Source organism: Larus michahellis, chromosome Z (assembly GCF_964199755.1).
Source record: "Larus michahellis chromosome Z, bLarMic1.1, whole genome shotgun sequence".
Classification (NCBI taxonomy): Eukaryota; Metazoa; Chordata; class Aves; order Charadriiformes; family Laridae; genus Larus; species Larus michahellis.
In genome coordinates, this window is record NC_133930.1 from 75,799,374 (window position 1) to 75,825,136 (window position 25,763).

At 45.5% G+C, this 25,763-nt stretch overlaps 1 protein-coding gene across 1 annotated transcript in view; it reads right to left on the reverse strand.

Moving 5' to 3' along the window:
* Nucleotides 1-951: 951 nt before the first annotated feature.
* Nucleotides 952-25,763, reverse strand: part of MUSK (muscle associated receptor tyrosine kinase) — a 52,390-nt gene continuing 27,578 nt past the window's right edge. The window contains exons 7-17 of the mRNA XM_074570048.1: nt 24,750-24,909; nt 23,231-23,237; nt 20,137-20,403; nt 15,254-15,429; nt 14,818-14,841; nt 11,740-11,828; nt 11,250-11,409; nt 9,842-10,031; nt 9,307-9,498; nt 3,740-3,888; nt 952-1,628 (exon numbers count right to left, since the gene is read on the reverse strand). Coding sequence (XP_074426149.1) covers nt 952-1,628; nt 3,740-3,888; nt 9,307-9,498; nt 9,842-10,031; nt 11,250-11,409; nt 11,740-11,828; nt 14,818-14,841; nt 15,254-15,429; nt 20,137-20,403; nt 23,231-23,237; nt 24,750-24,909 — 2,091 coding nt within the window. The remainder of the gene's footprint in view (nt 1,629-3,739; nt 3,889-9,306; nt 9,499-9,841; nt 10,032-11,249; nt 11,410-11,739; nt 11,829-14,817; nt 14,842-15,253; nt 15,430-20,136; nt 20,404-23,230; nt 23,238-24,749; nt 24,910-25,763) is intronic.

Consider the following 25,763-nt stretch of genomic DNA (forward strand, 5'->3'; position numbering starts at 1 on the left):
AGAGAGGACCATGCTGCAGGCAGAGGCAAACAAATATGCCTTGCAGACCTACCAGGTGCAGGACAAGGTCTTTGGGCTGAATTTCTCCTGTAGCACCAAATGGCTCTGTTGCAGGGGAAGGCAGGCAAGATGGGATGCAATGCTTGAGGCAAGATTTTGGGGGATCTTAACGACCATCAAATGAACCTCACTGTGGACTTCCTAGTTTTGAAAACGTAAGGCTCCATGTTCAACAAGAGTTTGCTCATTCGTGTAACGTGAGATGCGGGTGACTGCCAGCGATCCTGCAGGCTCCTGTTTTGACTCTGTCAATGTTATGTTCATGAGTGTCAAAGAAGAGGTGCAAGTTAAAAGGAAAAAGAGAGTGGCTTGTGGCTTATGGCTTCAGAAACATCTTTTCTACAAAAGTAAGTGAGTATGAAGAAATAAAAGAGTAAACAATATCCCCAAAAAGATTGAATTCTGCAATCTTTTTTGTTTGGTTGTTTTTTTGTTTGGTTGTTTTTGTATTTTTTAAATAATACTTGAAGACATATAAGGAAGGGAAAAAAAAGGTAAAAGCCAAGAGCCTAAATGCAGAAGGATATGGAGGGACATATTAGGAAGGGAGGTGCTGCCAGAGAAACATTGGTTTGCTTTCCCTGGGGAACTCTGTGCTCCTGGAAATGCCTAATATAGGTACTGAGTTAGCACAGCCAGCACCCTCACCAACCCAAGGAGTCTAGGCTTGGTGGCCAGGGGTCAGCCTTGTGGTTTGGGAGGTACAGTCCCTCCAGGGAGTTGTAGTCTACCATAGCGGGGTGCAGTCCACACTTCTTGCTTGGCAGAGGAACAGGCTGTTTCTCCTCTCTCTAAATTGGGGCTTTGCATGGAGCCGCTGCCTGGGGGCCCCATAAGCCCATTCAAGTCAGTCTAGACAGGTGGACTTGGAGGACCCCCCAGCCATATCTCTCAGACCGATGGGTTGGCCACAGCCCTCTCGTACATGCGCTCCAAGATGCGGTGGATGCTGGTAAAGCCTGGCCGGTCAGCGGGCAGCTTGCTCCAGCAGAGGCGCATCAGGTTGTAGAGCTCCAGGGGACAATTGTCTGGGCAGGAGAGGACATTCCCATCCCTCACATAGTAGATGACCTCCTCATGAGCCATCCCATAGTAGGGCTGCATGCCATAGGAGAAGATCTCCCACAGCACCACCCCATAGGCCCACACGTCAGACTCTGTGGTGTAGCGGTTGTAGAAAATGGACTCAGGGGGCATCCAGCGGATGGGGATGGCGTCATTCTCATTCGCTTTGTAATAGTCAGCTGAATACATGTTCCTTGAGAGACCAAAATCGGCAATTTTGACCACCATGTTCTCCCCCACCAGGCAGTTCCTGGTAGCCAAATCCCGGTGGACAAACTTGCGCTCAGAGAGGTATGCCATGCCGGAAGCCACCTGCTTGGCAATGCAGAGCTGGCTGGTGCAGCACAGCGCCAAGGGGTTGGGGAGGCGGATCCGTGCATCTGGGCTACTGTGCACCAGGCTGCAGAGGTTGCGAGGCGAGCGGTCACGCAGGTACTCGTTGAGATCCCCGTAGGCCATGTACTCAAACAGCAGGCACATTGGTTTCCCAACAGCACATACACCTGGAAGAAGATAGATGCACCTTGCAGGTCATTTGGGGAGCAAAGAAGGTTCTGTTGTGCAAAACCAAAAAAAATCCAAAAATACTTACACAAAGGGGATACTTTCAAGAATACATGAAGGGACAGCAAGAAAGGTGAAGCAGGCAAATACCATCAAGTTTACATGCATTCCTTTCTGTCTTTGAAGCTCCTTCACCAGAGATCTCATGCTGAGCTCTGTGGGATTTGCTAACAAGTCATGCAGTTGTCTGATTTGTCTGGACGTCCCAGGAAAAAGTTACACTTTTGGAGCTATGTTTAATTAAAAGCCCAATCCTGCTTAAGTTAGCATTAACGGAACTATTACCTCTTTCCAGATGCAACTGGAAGGACATACTTTCAGTAAGTAACATTTATAGTTCCAATTGCAGTATTTTGTAATTCTTCTGTTTGTTGTAATTATTGCACTTATACTGATACGTGCCTAGGGGCTACACATATGCAGAAAGACTTCAGAACTAATGATAAGGGGCACGTTCAAGGGTTCAGTGGGATACTTGAAAGGCAAAGACTCTCACACTACAACTTCTGGGTTTTTTTGTTATTTTAAACAGCTCATGCAGAAAATGTAGGTTGCAGAAATTACTTTTGGCACAACTGATACTTAAAAATGAAAGAAAAAGAAAAAGAAAAAAATCAGAAAGAAGAGATTTGCCACATCTGGTAGATGCAGAAGCTAGTCCCAGTGAAGGGTACATGCTTGGCCCTGCACCAGCTTTACTGGGGGACAGCATTAGTACAGGACCCCACTCCCATGAGTTTTACTGAACATACAGTGATATGGCAAAAATATTTGCATGCCTGATATTAAATTGCCAACCAGCAAAATCCAGCATTTAAAATATATGTGTTTTTCTTTCTTAGGGCTGTCATTTAGCAATTAGTGATCCAACTTATTGTGAAATCTGAAATTCTTGTTGATGACCTAACACTTGAATCTTTGAGGAAAAACAGATAGCTGTTCCCAGAGTGATAAAATCAGGATCTGACAAGCATGAGGAGTGTATGTGAGAGCTTTATCATCTAAGCTGTCTTCAACAACATGGCCGTTTTCCCCACACCCCCACGATGTGAAACTAGTTTGTTCCTCAACATGGCCGTTTTCCCCACACCCCCACGATGTGAAACTAGTTTGTTCCTGTACCTTTGCCCTTTCCTGACCTAAAATGTATTGACAACAAACACAAGGTTTATTTGAGTTTGGGGCATTTCCTGCTTTTCTTTCTGTAGCCAAAGTATCAACCCACCTTTTCCAAAACTGGTATTTATCTGTTTCCAAATTTTGTAGAGCTTCCTATTGAAATAAATTAAGATCTCAGCTGCCTGTTCTCAGGGATCAGATCTGCATGCAACAGCTGAAAGCAGGATTGCCAGGTGAAGGTGGCTAGCAGCATCTACTTCAGTAAAAAACTAAAAATTTACTGAAATAAAATTTGGTCAGCAGCTTTCACAGAAGAATGCCCTATTGGCCCAGAGGTGTCACCGAGACTTTCAAAAAAACCCAATAAACCAGGGTTTCCTTTCAGCTGGTAAGGAAAGGAAAAGACCGTTTTTGTGGTTGGCTTTTTTTATTTACTTATTTCATTTTGTTTTTTTAATGCTGGTGACTGTTCAGACATCACAATAGTGAGTGGGACCCATAAAACTAACAAGACTTGTGCCTGTTTTTTTTAAGTACCCACAAAATAAATCACAGCTCCAGGAAGCTCATTCCTTTCCTGTAAAGACATCTGTGCCAATCTTAAACTGGAAGCAGAGCTAGGCAGCAAGATGGTCAACAGTATACTCAATGCAGGATGAGGAGGGTTTATTATGATGCACCATCCTGTTAAGCAACAGCATCAGACCTACATTTTGAGACTTGTTCTGGTGGACAATTTAGCAGACCAAGTAGTGGCACATAGAAAATCTCACTTCTTTTGCAAGAGGCATCTTTTTTTTGCAAAAGAGCCCAGCATTTCCATTTGCATTAAGCGCTGGTCATGCATGTATGTTTGCCCCTGTACCTCCAACAACCCCGCAGAAGTTTTGCAGAAGGTGGTACCCTGTACACGGGTGCCACATTCAGTTACCTAAAAGCTTGACGATATTTGGATTGTCAAACTCTGCCATGAGGGCTGCCTCCCTCTGAAAGTCAGCCTGCATGTCTGCAGAAGCTTCCTCCTTCAGCATTTTCACTGCCACCATTGTGAAAGGCTCATACGGCAGCAGCCCTGGGGCCCTGCAGGGAGAGGGAGAAAAGAAAGCATCAGGGACGGATGCATGCACACCAAATATAGGCTCTGTTTCTGGTGACAAAGAAGAGGCTGACAGAAAAGGGCAAGGGAAGGGAAGGGAAGGGAAGGGAAGGGAAGGGAAGGGAAGGGAAGGGAAGGGAAGGGAAGGGAAGGGAAGGGAAGGGAAGGGAAGGGAAGGGAAGGGAAGGGAAGGGAAGGGAAGGGAAGGGAAGGGAAGGGAAGGGAAGGGAAGGGAAGGGAAGGGAAGGGAAGGGAAGGGAAGGGAAGGGAAGGGAAGGGAAGGGAAGGGAAGGGAAGGGAAGGGAAGGGAAGGGAAGGGAAGGGAAGGGAAGGGAAGGGAAGGGAAGGGAAGGGAAGGGAAGGGAAGGGAAGGGAAGGGAAGGGAAGGGAAGGGAAGGGAAGGGAAGGGAAGGGAAGGGAAAGGAAGGGAAAGGAAGGGAAAGGAAGGGAAAGGAAGGGAAAGGAAGGGAAAGGAAGGGAAAGGAAGGGAAAGGAAGGGAAAGGAAGGGAAAGGGAAGAGGGAGGAGAGGAGAGGAGAGGAGAGGAGAGGAGAGGAGAGGAGAGGAGAGGAGAGGAGAGGAGAGGAGAGGAGAGGAGAGGAGAGGAGAGGAGAGGAGAGGAGAGGAGAGGAGAGGAGAGGAGAGGAGAGGAGAGGAGAGGAGAGGAGAGGAGAGGAGAGGAGAGGAGAGGAGAGGAGAGGAGAGGAGAGGAGAGGAGAGGAGAGGAGAGGAGAGGAGAGGAGAGGAGGAAAGCGTACGTGTCTGAAGAACAAGGTAATTCATGAATACACTTTTGTTCAGACACTAGGGAACTTTCAGCTAGCTCTTAGAGACACAAATCCATAGGAAACAGAGCTTCCTGACTTGGAGCAATCACAGACTCATTTTGTTTTCTTATCCACAAGTCACTGCACCCTCAACAAGATTAATTAGATGGGCTTGGCAAAGATTTAGGGGTAGCTATTGCCAGAGAAGAGTAACTTTCCACTATTCTAACTCAATGTGTCAAACTTTAGATGTGCATTTTGTTGCCCACATCAATTCTTCCCAGGGGTCCTGCAGTTAAAACACGCTTACAGGTAGCCAGTCAGAGCCTATGGAGAGCAGCACCCATTTACGTGTTGTGTTACTACACTGGCCCGACTGCCCTCCCGTTGCTCAAATTCCAGGTTATTTTACTGCTCAGTATCCCCAAGAGGAGGTTCCAATTTCCAAAGGAAATTTCCAGTTTCCTTTTCATCTACTCCAGACATATGGCAGTTGCAACAGATGCACTTGGATGCTGTAAATGTCAAATGTCAGAAGATGGCAGGGTGCCCATCGAGCAAGGAATCTCACAGGTGGCCAGATCACAGCTGAGACATTTGGGCGAGGAGGTCTGGGACGTCAGAGCAGAGGAGCAGACTCCACACTTGCCTGCTACTGCCTCCATTACAGCAAAATATCTTCCTTCTTTTTCCCCCTGCGCTGGCAGCAAATTTCCAGTCTAGTAGGAGCGGAGGACTACCAGCATCTACCAGCTGCTGTCTAATCTCAGCGCTCAAGAAAGTCAGCAGCAACAGCCTGAAGAAACCAGTAGAATATTTAAAAGTAAAAAGAGGAGGGCCTTTATCTCTTCCAAGCAGCCTCATTGTAGATTACCACTCATCACTGCCTAGCAGACCTAGAACAGACCTACTACAGTGCCAAAGCAGGGGCAGACACAGCTCTGTCTTGCACACTTTGGGAGACAAAAGCTCACCCCAGGCTAAGGCCTGAAGTACACCCATTCATCTACTCTTCACTGAAATCCTGTAATGTAAACTAACCTAAATGTAACTTAAGTGAGATTAAGATGCACAAAGCCTATTAATGGGCCTTCAGGAAACAGCAAGTAATTTCACCCTTGGTAACTCAAGTGCTACTTCAACCCAGTTCTTAGCAGACCTGGGAAAATCACACTGATCTGGAACAGAGACAGACTGTTCGCAGTCTTTACAGAGAGCTGTTGAAGTTGACCCCTTTAGTGCCCAAAAGACAGTCTTTGCACAAAGGGATAGGGGCACATCTGCAGGAGGGTAATGGGAAGCTGAAATTAAGCAGGAGAATTCAGGCGGTGCACCAGAACATGGAGTCTTTTCTAGAAAATAGGTCTTCAGAACTGGGAAGCATCAACAGAAATTACCTTGGGTTTCTGGTCTTGCGATTATCTAATTCTTAGGAGAAATGTCCACTGTTTGCACAGAGGATGGACAGCAGCTGTCCTCACCACCTTCACTATCAATGGCTTTGTGCATCACTGGCAGCATTTGGCTTTTAGGTACCTGCCATTCAAAGAAGTAACCAGCAGTGCAATTAGGGATTTCACCCTGAGCCTACCTACAGGGAGTGCCTGACTTTAAGTTTCCTATCAGGTTTTCTTTCCAGAGCACTGACTGTGAAAACAACTGAGGAGCAGCTTCAACCTGTATTTGAGATTGTGTCCTGTCCCCCATCTTCCTCAGCATCATAGCTGGGTAGCTTCTGTTAGATCGTTGAATGATGCAATTGGCGGGGGTCATTTTGTTGTGGGTTTGTTTTTTTTTAATTGGCACCCACACTGTTTTTCAGCCACATTTGAGACAGCAGGTCAAAGAATACCATTTGCACTTGGAAAGAACATGAGGAGACTTCTGTCAGAGAAACCCCAACCTTGGGGACAGCCTTGTATATTGCAGAGACAACGAGCTGCGCCTTTGCAGTGGGGGTCCACTGGCAGGCTAGCAAACACCACACATCCAGGCTTTTAGGCAATCCTGGGCTTCAGGCTTAGCCCAGACCTTGCAGCTCTGGCTCTGGGAGAAAATTTGCATGCTGATCTGTGTTGAACCACACAGGGCTGGTTCTCTAGTACCATGTGGGGCCAGTGTGGTTGTCCCAGGGGCAGAGGATCCTGAGTCAGCCATCACAACCCAGTCAGGAGAGACCCGAGCCAGGTCCTGAATCTTGTTTTAAGGACATCTATTAGGGTAACTGGTTACTTCCTCATCCTTTGCAGTGTGAAGCTGCCCCCAGCAATTACAGCAGTCTTTCAGGAGAAGCTGGTAAATGATAGCCAGACGCTTCCTGTCCTAACATGTTGCTTGACCCAGGAGTGAGTAAACACTGAATCAGTACTCACAGCAAGCCAACTGGCAAAGACATCGCTGGCACTGGGTGCAGAGCTGTGTTTACAGGAGAGGGAGAAACATGAGACCAGAAGAAGTAAGAGGGTTGCTAAACTTAGCTCGAGATGTCCATTTAACACATGTAGACAAGTACATTTTATCCATCTGAGACAGGAAGGCAATGATTTGAGTTGTGATAGCTTTAGTAACCTGTAGGGATGCACAGCTGGTGCTACTGGATCAGTAGTCTGCGCTGATCTACCAGAGGTGCACAGAAATGACAGTGGCTTAAATGTTGCCTGGAAATATAAGGCCTTGGAGGGACTTTTGATAGATACTAATAAAAATAAGGAAGCCCCTCAAAAGCAATATTTCTGTGACTACTTCCCTGAGCCACAGAGAGCGGGAGTTTCTCAAGGTATGGTACTCTCCACTTTGCAAAAGCTGGCTAAGATGTGATGCTTTTTTATTTTTGTATGTGTGTCTCTTTTTCTCCCAGTTTCCACTGACACTAGCAAAAAGGTTTAATTAAAAGAAATTGCAGCACTGGTATGGATGAAATCCACATAAAAGATCTCTCTGCCATTTTGGCACTTGCTTAACCCAGAGCTTTAGTGACATTTGAATACCCTTTGAGAGGTCCTGCTCGATGTGGGTGAGGGTCATTTCCAGCTCAGAAAGGTCTGTGCAGCACTTAAATTATACTGAAGGTCACAGCGCAGGGCCCAAGAAGCACTTTGCAGGAAGATCACCTGTGCAAGCGCACAGTGTGGTGAAGATCTCCACCACATGAGTGGGAAGACAACGCTCCACAGGGCATCCCAAGCGCTGTGCTGAGGCTGGGATGATGGCTGCCCTGTGTCCCTGTGCCAGCTGGTGTCCAATGCCCCGAGCACAGCTGTGCCAGAGTTCCTACAGCCTTGTTCTTGTTTCAAGCTCAGATGTGTTCAGCTTTGCCATCCAGGCTAATGATCAATCACAGGCTAAGCATCTGTGATTTTCCCACTCTACACCGTTTGATCTTTGTTATTTTTAGCTCTCTCTGTATTAAAGAAAAGTATGCCTGCATTTCTTCCATTAGAAAAAATGCATCATTCATTAGAAAAAAAAAAATCCATCTCCGCTATTGAAACAGTTTCCCCTCTCTAACACATTTAACCTGCAAGTAACTCATTTCCTAGGGGATATGTTAACAGCATAACTATAAACACAGAAAGTATCTGCAATTATGACTGCTTTTTGCAAGGAGAGTCCTTTGTCTTTGCAGTCAATGGATGCAGTTCCACCATCCAGGTCTTGGCCCATGTTGGGACTCTGATACACCCCGGGATTTTTTTAGGTCATCATACACTACTCCAGATATAGCTACAAAATCAGACACATCCCAGATTTCTTAACTGTAAAGGACAAAGAAAACCATCCTAAGTAAACATGGAACTGGGCAGTCTATCCACTTCCCTTCAGGAATTTGGGGATAGGATTTTCCAAGGAGACCAGTACTGGTCAAAGACTGTCCTGCAGAAATTATGGAATCTGTCAAGACTAACAAGACACCCTCCATCCATTTCAGTCTAGGCAGGACTGGGTTCACCTCTGTGTTTTTCAATGAAACATTTTTCACATTTGGGAAGTGCACGATCTCCCCTCCCATGAGATTTAACAGAACTGCGATCTCATCTAATATCTTAAATTTAAAACAGGCAACAATGGGTGCAAATCCCAAGAATAAATAATGAGTAACTAAAGAGGACACACACACACAAAAAAAATTGTTGTCCTAAGTGGATTGGGTTTTTAGGGGATTTTTGGCTTGGTTTGGTTTTGCCACTGAATCAAATGGAAACTGGGTCAGGACCTAACTGCAACATGACACGTTGCCCTCTGTGGTAATTGTAATGGAGGACACCACACACTGACAATTTGTAAATACTGGGAAATGCAAGAATTTCACAATAGGTCACATATCACAGGCTATACTCTTGGCAAAAACAGTGATGATAAATTTAGCTAAGCTTTTACACCAGATTTTGGTATGTAAGACATTACATCTACTAGAGGGAACAGGAGAGTCATTTCTAACAGAAGTTTAACAAATATCAACAGAAAGCAGTGGACAACAGAAACAATTATTCAAGCCTGAGTGTACCATTTGGTGCACATGCATATGATTTTGGCTTGAATGAATGAACGATTTCTAGAGCCCAGATAAGCAGTTGCCTGACTGTCAAGTTTTCCCAGGTATTTCCAGATAAAGAGAACTCACACACAGGCCACTTACCTTGCTTGGAAGACTCTCCCAAATGCTCCTTCCCCAATATCTCTCACATATTCAATATTGTTCCTGGGATACTCCAGGCTGAGCAACTTTGGATTGAGGAGAAGGGGCATCCGCTGGTACATCGGGTTAGGGTGCAGCCGGTCCAGGAGGAGTTCAGAGGGCAGAGTGGTGAGTGTTGGTGTCTCTGACTCTCTGAAACGATGAAGCAGATTTTGGTCAATGTGTGCACAATCCTCAAACAGGAGATAACTATCTGCATCTCCTCCAGGGCTGGTTTCTTCCAAGATGGAAAAGGGAGGGCACTCAGGGCTGTTGAAAGAGCCTTGCAGCACGGTGTCACACCATGACTCCAAAACAGTCACCAGGCCACCTTCTGCTCCAGCACAGGGACTTGCCAAAGCTTGCACTGGGCTGCGACAGTCAAAGGGAGGGCTGCTCGCCCCCTACCAGGACTTTGCAGGACTATGCTCTCAGAAACAGTCAAGCCCTCTTTCAAAGCAGCATTTGTTGCCTTGAATTAAGTCCCAAGGTTTACCTTTTTTTGTTTTTCCACTGCTTTCGCCGACGGCAGCAAACCAGGGTGACAATGCCAAAGACGATGACCAGGGCAAAGCTGGAGATGATCGAGATGATAACAGTCATGGAGTATGTAGGGGAAAAGGGAGGAGGAGGGGGGAGATTTGGAGTCTCTCCATTTGGTTTTCTTGTTCCTAGTGATAATGATGCTGTAATGCAAACAAAATCAGAAGGTTATGCCTCTGATAGTTTATAGGGCTTTCTCTAAGGTATTTACGGAGTCAGTCTGATGTCCTGGGAATTACTGACATGACAGATACAACTGTATGATTCCATGAGATGACCATACTAGGGAAGCCTGGTTTGCAGGAAGTAAACCCATTTCTGCTTGCCAAATGTGAGAACCCAGGATTTGGTAAAGACCAAGACACAGTTCCCCTTGAGCTGGGAACACAATTTTCATAAGGAATGTTTGCAAGAGTTACAGACAGGAGATCAAATCTGACAGTCTCAACAGTATTCAAATATAGTAATGTCTGCAGTAGGAAAGATCAGTGGTCTACAATATGGACCACAATGTATCATGTGTCCTGAAAGGAATCTGCAGGGAGCAGTATAAGACCAAGTAAGTACACAGTGATACTTTCCTGAAATATCACATTGCTTCCAATAATGTGCATCTCACTGTCTTTATGGAGCAATATGGTAAACTAGTGTAAAATATATTTGTCTGTATTGTTAGGAAAAAAAGACCCAGCTGCTGAGTACTTTCTGAGATATTCTAGAAAATGCTAATCAGCACATGCAATGATTGAGAACAGAAAGAAATTTAAACCATTCTTTTTAAGGCCAACTAAACTGATACTGACTTGTGTTCCCTGAAGTCCAGAGAACCCCTGCTCTCCATCCAAGCAGAATGGACTTATTTCCAAACACTGAGATCTAGAAACTGTGTGCCTTGGATGAAATACGTTTCAAAAATTGTTCTGTCCTTTAACAAGAAATAACAGAAAGTCTGCTTCCATCTTTTTCAGGTTTGGTTTTAGTTAGAATTGGTTTTTTTTATTGAAAAAAAAATCACCAGAGGCAAACCAACTTTGCAAAACAGCCCCAAACCCTACCTTCTCCTCAAAACACAGTGTGGCAAATCCATTTTTCATAACATCACAGGAAATTTGATTTCATCCTTTGGTCTTAATATAATCTGGGGCAAAGTGCTTGATTTGCCTGTCATCATTTTCCCATCTTTAAAGTGCATGTTACACCTTCTGGTTAAAGCTGCTGAGTGAATCTATGACAAGAACCAGGACTGGCTGAATCCAGAAGACAGAACAGACCATGTGTGGCCATGAGCGCTCAGGATGCAAACACCTTGCATGGCCCCAAAACAACCACAGTGGCAGAAATCATACATTGCCATTGCCTACCATCTCTGCAGGGAGGCACACTGCAGTATTCCCAGGTCACAGATGGGTCTTTTGTGTAGCACCAGGGACGTTCGTTCTCACCTCCTGGATTGCGGCAATAATTCTCGGCATCGTACAGCTCAGGGAAAACCTGAGGAGTCCTCCTGTGCAAGTGGGGAGCCTTGGGGGAGGAAACAAATTGGATTAGTGTTGCAGTATAATTTTTCCTGCTGGTATTAGCAAAACAAAACCAAACAAAACACAGGAGCAAAGAAAGGCAGAGGTAAAACAGCCTTTCAGTAGCCTGCCAGAATGACAGAGAATTCATCTTGCCATGGGAAGGGGAACTTGCAGATTGAAACATGAAGAAGGTGTGAAACACCAGTGAACTCAAGAATGAGTCCCCTGCTCAGCCCTTCTACTGGGACTGGGCTGCCTGGCTCTAGGAAACTTTGGAAAAGCAAATCTCAAGCATGGCTCTCCATTCAGTGGGTCTCACACTGATGTGCACCTGGTCACTCCATTTCTGGCAGGGAATGCCGGAGGCTGTGACGTTGGCCCAACCCTGGTAAAACTGGCCATTGCCGCTGTAGCAAGTCCCTGGGGAAAAAAAAAAACAACACATGGGGACAAAGCATCTCAGACCATATCCTGCAGTGGGGACTCACAAAAGTAAAATTCATTTTGTTACACAAGACCATGTGGCAATTAGCAGATCTGAAGCACATAAAAGGACCAGAGAACTGCAGGCAGGGAACTGCTTAGCCTCCTGTTTGGACTTAAATGGATTTTGAGCTCAATACATATGATCAAATCTGGTAAAACTCCAAAGAGGGAACTGGAGCTCTTTCAGATTGAGGAAACGGGCCATGTGCCTGCGATGGTTGCACTGCATCTACCCAGTTCACAGCGCTTCCACACAGAAAGTGCAGAGCAGAACCACAGTGAAGCCACCCATGCTAAACCATGGCAGAAAGCAAATTGCAGCACTAATTTCATGATTCCCAGCCTGCAGTCTTACAGGGGGACTAACAGGAAGACGTCCTCCTTCCTGGGGTAGGTAGAAGAGGGCTGGGATTCATAAAATCCCACAGTAGTATCCCTCTTTCCTGCCTCTGTTCAGCGCTTGTCCTCTTAGGCTGAATGTTTGGAAGCAGTTTATGGTTTCCAGCACGTGTGGAAACCACACACTGAACGCAACTACAGATCTGAAGGAATAGTATCAGTATAAAATAACGTTCTTTGTAATGAAGAATGTGTAGTTCACTTTCCATACAGAAGGCTTACTCCAGCTGCAGAAAAATTAAGCAGAAAATCTTGAGGTGATTTTTACTGCAGGAATATGTTCCCAAAACATAAATGTAAGCAAGACATGTCCTTATAGGAGACTGTAATGCATGCTATGAATCAGGAAGACAACAGAGGACGTGCAGCCTTACACACTTTAACACATGCTAGCTAATCTTACGTAAACTTTGCTGACCAAGGACTAGCATTCTTGTCGATGGCGTGCACTAAGGTCCACTGCATTATTAACCTTGTTAGATAAATTAACAAGCCAGTAAACACTGTTGTCATGATTTTATTTTCTATTGTGTTCTTACACTCAGAAAAAGAAAACCATGAAGAAACCTGACCTGCTCTAAAATAATTATTTTTTTAAGCAAATCTCTTTCAGCTTCATGAAGGCTTTGGATAAGTTTTGATCCAAGTTTGAGACAAAGGCTAAGCATTTTAATTTAACCTTGCAGGTCCTGTTTCTCCTGTAGGAGAAACATAGTAAATGCATTGTGATGACTGTCTGCTCTTTTCTTCTTGCATCACCCACTGCACTCAGAATTGCAGTTATGGGTCTTTCATAGACACTTAGCTTTCTGAACTTCCACCAGGCACTACATATGGGTAGGAAGAAACACCACCATGGCAATGTTTGCTCCAGGTAATTGAGCGTGAACAGAGGATCAAGTTCCTGTAGCCCAAAGCATGCAAACACCTCAGTATAGGAAAGGCCATGGACTTCATAAGCACACTTAACCCATCATAAATAACTAGTAAAATGCTCTAACTTGGACTTCTTTGACTGATATGTAAGCTACCGAGTTATGCCTCGCATCTGCAACAAGCTAACAGCCCCCACATGACCAGCACCTGTAGCTCTTCAGAAGTCTAAAATCTTGTTAAGCCACGCGAGACCATAGTTTGTGTCTGAGTCCAGCATTTTAAATGTCTCACATTCAAAGGCAAGGAAAGCAATGCCTGAGACCTGCCCCATGAGTGAGCTAATAACCAACATGAAAAAAACTTTTACGCAGGTCTGAAATAAACCTATCTGAAAAGATCAGTGTGCACCTAAGACGAGCAATGTGGATGGCTTTTGGAGCAACAGCAACACTAAGGAAGCACCCTTGAGTCCTTGGTGGCCTGGAAAATGCAGATGGTCTCATACATGGTCTTGCTACAATAAGGACATAAAGGTGGTCCAACTGGGCTTTAATGAATAGCTTTGATGGGCAAAGCAGAAAACAGTTGAGTTCATGCTGCCCAAACGTTTGTGCACATAACACTGTCTCTAAAGTAAAAAAGGGGGAAATATCACTAAAATGTTACTCTTATGTCTCCCTGATTCATGACCAAATAGTGCAAATCTGTGCAGTATCACCCTGTGAAATCTGAACAAAAACGTCAGACATTTACACAGGAGACAGAGGCCATGTCCTGAACTTGCAAACAACCAAGGGGAGGCTGAAACCATTCTGTGAATGCACTACTCATCTGCTAGCATCCCCGCCTTGTGCTCCTTTCCCCAGGGAGGGTTTGGCTGCAGGCTGTAAGCATTGGGCAGTGATACTGGAGCACTTACAGGGTGCTAAAGCATTTGCCTCCGAGGTGTGCAGCACTGGGTATCTGGGCCTTGGGTTTCCAGGTGGAGCCAAGGCCTTCCCATGAAAGAAAATGAACCAAAATTCTCACTTTCTCTCACATTCTCTCAATGCAGAAGGTGCCTGCCGCTGCCAAACCTGCAGACCTCACCTGCTCAGAAGCATGGCAGAAGGGAGGCGCTGTTCTTCCTCTTTCAAACTAGACAAATTCAGTGGCTGAGCTTTAAACTGCAGTTGCATGCCAGTTGGAAGAGCTGGATGTTTCAGCTGTGACCATCAGCAGGGCAGGAGGCCAACAGAAGTTAAACAGCCCTGCAGGGAGTGGTTGGGTCTCGCTGTTGCTCATGGCGGGGGTCACACAAGAAATGGTCAGACTTCAGTAGTAGTACCAGAAATACTAAATATGGGTAAAGCAAAACTAGAAGCAATGGGTAGAAAGAAGGGGGAAGAGCTGGAAGGGAGGGTACCACTTAAAAGCACTATACCTCTCTAATCACCTTCAACAGTTGCCAGCTGACATTCTCACCAAGCCCTGAAGAGCTTGTGTTTCCCCATGCTTTGGATGTGGAAGTTCAAGCATTCCCTGGTAATAACCTGAATCCAGCCAGCCAGGACCACAACAAAACACAAAAATGCCATGCAAGCTGCATCTTCAACAAAGAATATCGTGTCCATCTCTAGAAACATAGAGCCTGGAGCAGTCTACTTACTGGTTATATTCTCCTTCTTAAAATCTGTAAAAAGACAAGACGTAAGGAGGGGTTGCCCAGGATGTGGTATAACTGAGTGCCTGCTTAGGAGAATGCAAATAAGTTCCCTCACAGCAGTGTGCTTAAGCATCTTGTTTCTTTGCAGTGGCACCTGAATGGCAATTTTGCTATCATTAAGACTGATTTTGGAAATGAGGTTGTAGTGACCTTCTCAATAAAGAGCCAGGCTTTATTTGCTTGAGGAATTTTTCCCGCGCCCCAGTCAGACGAGACAGGCAAACAGCTGATGCAGCTGTCACAGTTCTGTGCACAGGTGCTGACAGCATGGTACCCACTGTGAGCCTTTACTTTAGTTGTAAATTATGGATCATATCATTCCCCCCTCCCTCACCAAGGCCACGACTCTCTGCACAGTGGGCAGCACGTGCCACCTTACCAAAGAAAGGGATGCGGGTGCATGCGCTGGGGTCCTGGTGCAGGCTGGGCAGCCTGTTGCATTCAGGAAGCGCGAGGAGCAACAGTCCAGGCTTGTAAATCCCCTTCTGAGAGTTTTCCTCCATTGAGAGCCATTCCTTAAAGCAGTAGAGATCCTTTACAGCAAGGCAATTCTCTCTACATTATTTTGCAAAAAACAGTGAAATACAGCAGTCAATGGCTTGATAACAATGGCTGCACTTAGCAGTGGTGTGCAGGTTATGCAGGCTGACAGAAATCCATTAATGGGGCTATGCCTCTTCAGGCCAGTCTGTCTGGCTCATAAATCATAAAGGAAACTCTGTTTAAAATGTAACAGCTTCCTTTAGGAAACCCACAAAGCTACATTTTTAATGAAGCAGGGTTATGCTCAAAACACAACACACATCACAGTCTGCGAGCAGTTCTTTCCCACCTTTTCCTACATATTTATTGACATCTTTTACTAATAAACATCAGGTCTGGGAATTATCTTAGCATTTTTTGGTGCATTCTAAAAATCTCACCTGTCTGTAGATTGTACATTAAAGTGTCATCTATTAAAGACAGAAGGTAAGCTGCAATTCTTAAGCTTCTTAAACTAAATATTTGTCTGTATTTTTAATCTCACAGAATCACCCATCCAATTTTCTTCTTTTCTCCACGGTCACCTTTCAGCCCCTTTTTTATCTGTCAGCTGTCTGCATCAAAACTTTACAATGCCTGGCAGAAAAAGAGACCTAACTGTTTCCTTCCTAATGTATTACCTCCATCGATGTGAAACATTCACTGACAAGAAGTGCTTTGGGTGTTTAAATATTCCTTAGATCAGAAACTGTTTGTGAAGAAGGCCAAGGCAGAAATATCAGGGAAGGAAGGAAGGAAGGAAGGAAGGAAGGAAGGAAGGAAGGAAGGAAGGAAGGAAGGAAGGAAGGAAGGAAGGAAGGAAGGAAGGAAGGAAGGAAGGAAGGAAGGAAGGAAGGAAGGAAGGAAGGAAGGAAGGAAGGAAGGAAGGAAGGAAGGACGGACTTTACAGTACCGTACTGTAAAGTTTGAGGGTTTGTTGCATTAGTCAATTCATCAGTGATTCAGTGATTTGATTATTTATGTACTCATTCTGGACAGCCTGAGTTTCAAAACCAGCTTTGAGGTCATGTGCAAGATGACACAATGATCCAGAAAGGTACAGCTGGGATCCACGGTGAAGGTTTTAGCCAAATTCATCACCTGGTGAGCTCATGCAGTTTCTTTACTTATAGTCTGCTAACAGTTTTGGCAAGAGCAGATGGTCATGAGTTTCAGTGATGACTACCAACAGTGATAACCCTCAAAGCACCCAAAGGATGGAGGACATTAGAAATTCTACCAGGGCAGCAGCTTTTCTGCAACAGCAATGTATGCCCTCCAAGTCTGCCGGCTGAAGCCATCGAAGCCCAGCTGCCCTGTGCTTGGTTTTAGCCAGGGCTAGTTTATTCCTTCCTCGCTTCCATGAAAGCCAGAATGCAGCCAGATGGTGTAATTTATCTTTTTTATGTTAAACAACATGTGGAACAGGAATGACCTTCTGAAGTAAAGAAATGTTTAGCTAGGGAAATGAGAAAGTCTTGCATATGAAGTGCTGGCTGACACTTAGGAGATCTGGACTGCATTAGCTGCCTTCACTCCTGAAGCCTGAGCATCCTTAAACAAGGCCCTATTCGGTGTGCAACTGCAAAATGTAAAAGGCCTTTCCTCTGCAATCCTGTCTGCTCCAGCATTAAAAGTAGGTTCTCTTCACCTACAAATCCAGCCCAGGACCATGGTGAGGCAGCCAGAGGGAGGGATGGTCAGTCTCCTCAAGCTGGGTTCATACCATTGTTATAACACATAATGCTGATCAGCAAGAGCTTGATGAGATCATATGCAAAGATTACTTCAGATTATTATTAGAAATTTTATGTCATGTAAGTGACAGATGGACAAAGAACGGCATCAGCAGAAGAGGACAAATGAGCCACTAACATTTTAGGAACCACAAAGGACTGTTTGAAAGGAGGTGGGTACACAGAGACCCAACCCAAGTGAGACGTTTGCCAACACGTGACTCTTCCCTGCAGCCTAGTCACTTCATATCAGCAGTGGTTGAAACAGAAATTGAGGGGTTTTGTCTTGCTAACACAGAAGCAGCTAGTGGTAAAAGGCAGATGTAATCAAGAATTATGAGATGACACATCACTTTCCCTTAAAAACAAGAAAACTCTAATTTTAATCAAATTGCATCTTGACTTACATGAAGCAAAATTTTTCCCATGTTGTTTTCGTCTATTTCACTTCATCTTGCTTTATCCCCTGATTATTTTTATAAAAGCTTTACTCAGTCTGTTTGTCAGTTGTTATTCTTGCTAGCTAGCTTCCAAACCAAAATGAACACAAAAAATTACATGGGGAGAGAAAAAATAGTGCAGAGAATAAATAAAAAGACAACAACATATGGAAATATGTTAAGGGAAATATGTCCCTCAAAAATTCTCTAGCCTCTGACATAGTTAAAATCATACTCATAAAGTATTTCAGCTGAAAACCGTTATAGTCTAGCCAGTTTCTGCAGAGAGGTATAAAGTTGTCAGTAAAAAGCAGATAAGATAATTGGAAAGTAACCAAGACCATGTGAAATGTGTTCAAGATCCCCCACAGGACTCGACTGTTCAGAAGTATGTATTAGATATCTGAGTTATCAAAAGGAGTATTGGGTTAGGGCTTTGGAAGAGCTGTTGTCCAGCTGATGTGCTCTGGGAACAGAAAACAGGAAGGATGTCATTCCGTGGTTCTTGTCATGAAGAAAGCTGCATTTAAACCTGCATTAAAATCATGGGGAAGAATATTTAAAGGGGAAAAAAATGTAACATTGATTCATGGATTTGAAGAAAGATGATGCCAGGAAAGTCCATTGAGATTTTGACATATTTGTAAATGCAGTGCCTGTTAGCTCAAGATCAAATGTAGATTTATGCTGATTTATAATACTTTGACTTCAGACGCGCCCCAGAAGTGCAGGTCTTCAGTCAAATCACCATGAGTTCTGGTCCAGCAGGGTCACTCATGAGCAGCAGTAAATTAAGTGAGACCCAGATCTCACTGAAATGCCTCGTGGAGCACTGTGCAAAATCCTTAGCTGCCAAATGTGCTGTGCATATGTGGCTCAGATATAAATACTGTCACACATCTTGAAAAAAGGCAGAGGGATCATGAACTAAAGGGCACAATGACAAAGAGCAGAACAACAAGGTGGCAGGGAGGAGTGTGCCAGCAAAAAGTGAGTTTCAGTACTTGGCTGCATGATTACCTATGGATACTTGCACATACGCTTCTTTTGTAGGATATATGCCACTACTGTGCTGGCAGAGGAATACTGAACAGTATAGGCACCAAATAGAGAACACAACATACTGTCAAGCTTTGTACTGGGACTTTCCTCTGTGCCTATGTTTTAGAGATATTAAAGGAGGAGCAATGAGAAAGGTCCAGATTACAAAAACAACATGCTGATGATTGTCCTAAAAAGCCCCTACATAACTGGAAAAATAATTGCTAGTAGACTACATCTGGCCTGAGTCCAGCTGGCAGCGTGCTTGCCATGTCTGCAGAGAAGTCCTGTATTTTACTTAAGACACTAGAGTTGGGGCTGCTTTCCTGATAAACACAAATCTGAATGATCTGTTTTAAGACGTGGTTCAAGGAGAACAAGAGCAAAGGACTGCACTTAGGCAGGGGTATCAGCTGCCCAGACATGAAATGGGTAATGCCAGACAACAATCCTCCAAAGGCTGAAAATGGACATGAATCTGTTGTGGACAAAAGTTTTATAAGAGAAAAAGAAAGCTTCACCCTGAGACATCTACATGGGGCTGTCGTCTGCAAGGCACACCAAGCAATCATTGTTCTGTTATAGTTAACGTTAACAGAATCTGGGCTGGAGGCTATATATATATTTAGCGCTTCAAGAAAGATGAGGAGCAGAAGCTTCAGAGACTGGAAAAGCAAGAGCTATGAGCAGAACTTGGGAAAACCTAATTTACTCTAGTCTGAGAAGTTGGGGAAGATGTAAAATCTTGCTGCAGAGAGTAAGGGAAGAAACTCGTCTCCATGGCCATGGTGGGAGGACAAGGAGCAATGAGAGAAAGGCTGCTCAGAAGGTTGCATGGGGAGGGAGCAGCGTCTCTTGTCGCTGGGACGTGTTGCACAAACACCTGTCAGCAGTGGATTAGCTGTAGTGAGAGATGCTTTGGACTCCTCGGGGTCCCTGCCAGACCTGTTTCAATACACATTTCTCTGCATATGGGAGGATACAAGAGCCAGATGGGAGGTTTGGTTTAATAGGTACAATTACACTGGCAGTGTCTCTGGTGTAATCTTTTTTTGTTTCATCTTCGTTGTGGTGGGAAGTGCTGAATGATTAGTGTATTGCCTTAGCCAGATTTGTTGCATGCATTGTGACCATATTTAGCCAAAATTCCAAACAAGCAATTACTTTTGATAGTAATAATGAGTACATACTGCCCTAGTAAGGTTTAACCGATAGCAATATGTTAATTATTTAAATCAATTATGTCAGTCAAATGGATATTTCTTTTCAACACTGTCTGCTAAAAGACTGATATAACACAGATGTCTGGGCTTGAAAGTCAGTCCATACCCTAGCAATGAGCACAGAGTAAGATGGATCAGGTCATCTTTGTGTGTACAGAGGAGAGACCAAAGGGAAAACCCATGCAAACCTAGACAGCCCATTTTCACTCAGTGACACTGCAGGTCTAGACAGACCCTCACCACTCCCCTGCTGCCTACACGTCCCCACAAAATGAAAGATAAGCATTTCTTTTCATTTACCTGCACACTGGTTTTGGGGCTGGCCCAGCTCCCGAGGGATTGCACTCCTGGAAGATGTAGTTACACAGCAGAGACTCAGCGGCCGGATGGCAGAATGAACTCACCATTTTCAGTTCAGTCCAGGCAGTGTGCACAAGCAGCTCTTGGGTCTCCTCTGGGTCAGCATAGGAGGAGTTGAAGAAAACAAGAATATTCTTCGCCAAGATAGCACTACACACCTCACCTCTGTATGTGCTGCAGTAGCCTGCATCACCCTTGTACAGCTTGCTGTTGAGGACAAGAACATACACACACAGTAAGCTCACAGCCCTAAACACCTGTAGGAGCAAGATGGATAAGCCCTGTTTCTGAATAAAGTGACATCTGTAAGGGTAACAGAGGACGGAGGGGAGTGTAGGTGGTTATAAACACTAAAAACAGCTAATACCACCCAAAAATGAAACTTCTGCAAGGAGCCCTGGTGAGTATGCAGGCCTCTCCTGGTGAGCTCCAGGGCTGAGGCTCTGGCCAAGGGTTGCTAGCATTCTAAGTGGGCAAAAAGACAAAGCAATCATGCATGACTGTGACCTAGCATGGCCCCTCACCCTGCGCCCATGCCCTAATTGGGAAATGTTTTGTTTTCCTGCTTCCCTGCAGTAGAGATCAGCCATGCTGCTTGCTGTACACCTGTGATAACTCGGGAGTTTTTGCTTTCCTGACAAGCAACAGTTTAATTTTGGATAGACTCGATTAGCAGGAGGGTGGTGAGTCCCACCCAACACGTGCCAGGAAATTTTTCACAAGATCAGACCAGCCAAGCTCCTGCCTGCCCCTCCTCAGCTCCTGCACCCCTCCTGACCCTGCCCCTCTCCCACACACATTTAGGTGGGAGATACAGGGAGGAGAAAGGCACAAGCCTCTGCGGTTTTCCTTCTGGCGCTTCCCTGCAAGGTCCATCTTTTCCACCCTTCACCACATCTCCCACGTTGCAAGCTCCTGCCACAAAGCATGGGGCCAGAACTATGCTAGAGCTATAAAAAGCACAGCAGGGTTGGCTCCTTCATGGGCTGTTTATTTATCTTTCCCGCGTTTTTAGTATCTAGCAGGAGACGGCTGTCATCCCTCCTTCCCTTCTTCCCCACGGCCATCAAAAGGGAGCAGTAGGGTGAGGGCATGCACAGGTCAGCCATGCTCCCAGCAGCTCCCATGGCTGCCCCACGGCAGCAAGGTCTGTGGTGAGGATGCGCCCTCCGCTCAGGCAGCCTGTGGGATGCAGTGCCCTTAGTGAGGGGGGAAAACTGGGAAAACGGCCTCCGCGGGTACGACAGACAGCCGAATAGGGAGGGGAGGAGGGCTGGGTGCAGCTGTCCCCACTGCTCATTCGGCCAGTTTAAGTGGGGTCAGGGAGTTCAATTCACAACACGCCAACCATTTGGAGTAGCCAGCAGAGTTATTTGTATCTTTGCCTTTTATTTCTTTCCCCTGTCCAAATAATCATCCATTGTCAACCCTGGGGGTTCTTGCTGTTTTTCTTTGGAAAGCTGGAGGTACAAGGACAAGGGATTACACAGGATGCCCAATTTTCAGCTTTTCAGATGCTGCTCTCTGTAGATGACACTCTATGGCTCTGGTTTAGCTGCCCTACTTTGAGCTCCATGTCATTTTTTTCTTAATTCCTACTTTTTCCTATATGTTGCACTGGCTAAAAAATACAGGAAGGCACAGATTCCTTGAGGTAGTACCAAAACAGCAGTGAAGGTATGACACCCTGCATCACCCCAGGCTCCACAAACACACCTGTGTGTGACACAGGCACTCCCAGGCATCCTTCACTGGTCTCACAGCCTGTGACATCTCCCTGGCACAAAGAATATTTCCCCACAACACCATGCTGTCCCCAGCACCCTGCCAGAGCTGTCCTTGGCATGTGAGGGAACATGTTTTTCACATTTTCCTGATGATGCCCATTGTGCTTAATCTGAAAGGTGCGTCCTTCCTGTGCCCCAAAAGGCAAAAGAAGGCACAGGTATGCATGGGGCAGCTGTGCTGCTGACTTCAACGGGCTGCAGAAGAAGCCTGACAAGAGCCACCAGTGCTAATATTGTGTTCCCTTGCTTTTTTAAAACCTGCAGGGAGACACAAACCAGGCTGCAATGGAGAGGCAGCCACAACGTGTTTCTCACAACGCCTTGTCACAGAAAGGGAATTTCGTGCAGCAAATGTTGAGAACAACTGCAGGACAGAAGGGCTGAGTATTTGATCACTGTTCCCATGCCTGTCACACCTACACGGGTGCAGGTGTAAGGCATAAGTCTGCCATCATCATCGGGTGGTCACTAAATCACTTTCAAACTTCCTGAATCAACCTTGCAAGCCCTTGTGAAGGAGGCAAGGGCCTTGGCAGGGAGCCTGTGTCAGCAGAGTGGCAAAGCCATTTGCTCAGGCTTTCTCAGGCTCTGTTCTTTACTTTGAGGGCCAGTAGCTACCAGCCCTCCTCACAGACTAAGCCTCTCATTTTCATTCCAGACTGATCTGCCAGTGCAGCCTGTAGAAACATGCTAGGACTCTAAAAAGAAAAAAAAAAATAGCCAAAGTGTTTAGTACTCAAAAAAATACTAAGAAAAAGTGCATGTCTGATCACACACAAGTAGCTTTATCCATGCATAACTCTGCTTGGAAAAAATGACTGAACTTGTCTTGCACTAATCTGGTGCTCACCAAACCAAAATAAATTTATTGGCTGTGTACAGACAGGAGTTTAACTTGCAGTTAAACTTTTGCCTGTAAATTTATAAGGTCAGTGAATTTGTGGATATGTAACTGTGAACAGAACTTACTTCAGAACATTCTCCCCACTGCTGTATTTTAAGCACCCTTGCTGATGTGTGATCCACTCTTTGACACTGAAACATCCTTATCTACCTGGTCCCAGTCTCTAATTATGCCTGTATAAACAAACTCAGTGTTCCTTTCAGGTGAACATCATCTGCATGCTTGGCATCCAGAAACCCACTCCCTGCATTTAAGCAAAATTAACCAAATCCCCTTGATTCATCATCCTTCTCCTCCCTGGCCAAGAGAAAGCCCCTAGGCAGCTGCAGAAAGTCATTCTTACCTCCACTCTGCCGGAAGGCACCGGATCCAGCAATTGGGATGAGCCAGGAGAAAGAAGAAATGGAAAAGACATCAGTGACACTTCATTGCCCCCTCTGAGATGTGGGAGTTAAGATTTCCATGCTAGGAAATCTGTCTGAGACTTGTAAGCTGTCTGAAAAGGATGCAGCTCAATTCTATCCTTATTTTGCACCTTCTTGTGGTGAAAAAGAGTTTGGCAGCACTGGACACCATATGGGGAGAGGGAATGATGAGGTGGAAGTGGATTGTTGACTGCAATTCTTGCCAAGGTGGACTCTTGCAGCCTAAACCCACATCTTTACCCTTATCCTTTGGGTCCTACATAACTGGCAAATAGCATCCTCTGTTTAAGCCACCCATCACCTATTACTGCAGGCAGCAGCTGTAACAGGTGTGAGAAACCAGGGAGCAGCACAGGCACAAGTCTGTGCTCCCCACTTGCAGCACTGCAGGGAGCTGGGCTGCGCTGGCACCGGGAAGAAGCTCTGAGCATCATCCAAGGACCTGGACACCTCTACCGTGGGACCCTTGGGAGCTCGGACAAGGTCAAGGCAGGCTCCTGCTCAAGTCTGGGAGGCTGCTCCCCTCTTGCTGAGCAGAGACTGCCTGGAGCAAAGTTCTCCTACCAGCCTAAAGCACCTGCCCTCCCTACTGCATTTGGAGCTCTGCTTCGTGGGGCAGAGCCTTGCCTGGGCTAAAAGCAGAAGTGGGGACACAAAATATGGTACTAACTAACTGCTGAGTTTCTTATGGGGCAGAGCTTGCTGCTAGGTTTCAATGCCCAATGTAAGAAAGGGCATGGTTATTTTCTCAGCAGAGCAGAAACTGAGGCACAGACGAGAGGAGCAGATGTATGCCTGGTTAACAGCAGGAGCAGGGCTACCCCCCATCTGGAGTCCCGGATGATTCCTCTTTCCTCTAACTAAACCTCCCTGCCTGTCCGAAGAGGGAAGGCACAAGCTGCCACATTTCTCTCAGTGTGATAAATTCTGTCAACTAGCTCAGACCATTGGTATTTCTCCTCTTTGGATCTTCCTTTCCCCATTTGGGAGATGTCCTGGGAACAGAGGTTATCCCAGGCAGGGTATTGCTCCAACAGCAATCTCGCTGCTTTCTGGATGCAACCCTCTGAGAAGCCAAAGTGCTCACGAAAGTTATTTTCACCTTGCTGTTAGGTGATACCAATGCTGGGCCATGGCCACAACTTCCTCCGCATGGATGAACTTAGCAAGTGTGCTTCTGGGACACAAAGTACAAGACAGCATCAAACATTCAGGAAATGACAGCTGTGCCAGTCTACAAAGTGTAAGAATATATGAGGAAATAGCCTGGCAGGGGAGGCACTTGTACTCAGATTTAGCCCCTGCACACTATCAGCTTTCCAAGGCTTTCCCTCCTCATCCCGAGTACTTCACACCCCTTTCCTCTCCCCCAGCACGGTAGCTAGGACTGCTATTGGCAAGGATAAAAAGTTAATGACACCTTCTTTCCCAGCATACCTGAAACACTGATGGTTGCTGCAGCTTTTGCGGCTCCAAAAGCTTTGCTGTGTTTGTTCGTGGCGAGGCAAGTGAACAGGCCAGGTCGGGTGACGTACACCTGCAGTCTGGAGTCAACCACTCTGTCCTTGACACTTTCCGCTATAGACCCTGCAGAAACCTAAGAGAGTGAAAAGCCCCAGTGCAATGCTGTTTCCAACAAAGGCGAACAAACAAAGCAAGGAAAAATCTAAGTGACCTAGTCCCAAACATTTAAATTGGCAGAGAAAGATATAGCAAGAAGACAGAAGTGGCAGAGAGCTAAAGCCGCTGGCGTTATTTTGGTGGTTTCATAGCAGCTGACTTCCAGACAAAAGCAAATGTTAAAGGCCTCTCATATTTCATACTTGAGCAGTACTTTTGCAACTAATTTCAGTTCCACAGTGCTATAGTCTCAGTTTTGCTCATGTAATTGAATTGGCTAATTGCTACAGGACTTCTAGTAGATTGTTTGCCTGTTCATGCCTTAGCAAGGAAGGGCACAGGTAAATGAGCTTGGAGCACGATGACTTTGGCCAGCTGGGCTTGATTTTATCCTCAAGTCTTTCCTGCTCATATGGCATTTATTAAAGTAGAAGGATATGGTACACCAAGACTCTTACCTTGCAAAAGCAGTAGGAAGGAGCAGCATTGCCTGCTTTACCTTTCTTACTAATAGGAAGCATCAAGTGCAATTCAAGCATGATTAGGTTGCCCATGAATCCTAACAGTGCAACCTGACCCTAAGGACAGTGACAACTGTCTCCTTGGATCCATCCCAGCAAAGCACTCTACCTACTCGTCTATCTGAGAAGTTAGAGAGATCACTCTGACCCCCCTGGAAGTTAGTAGAAACGTGATTTCAACAGGACAAGTCGCTGATTCCAAAGGTATTAACAGCGATAACTGAAAAAGCAAGAAGGGATGTGTCAGTGTTCTATCACATCCTCAGTAAGCAGACAGGTTTCTCTCTGAAAAGAAAATGCTGGAAATAAT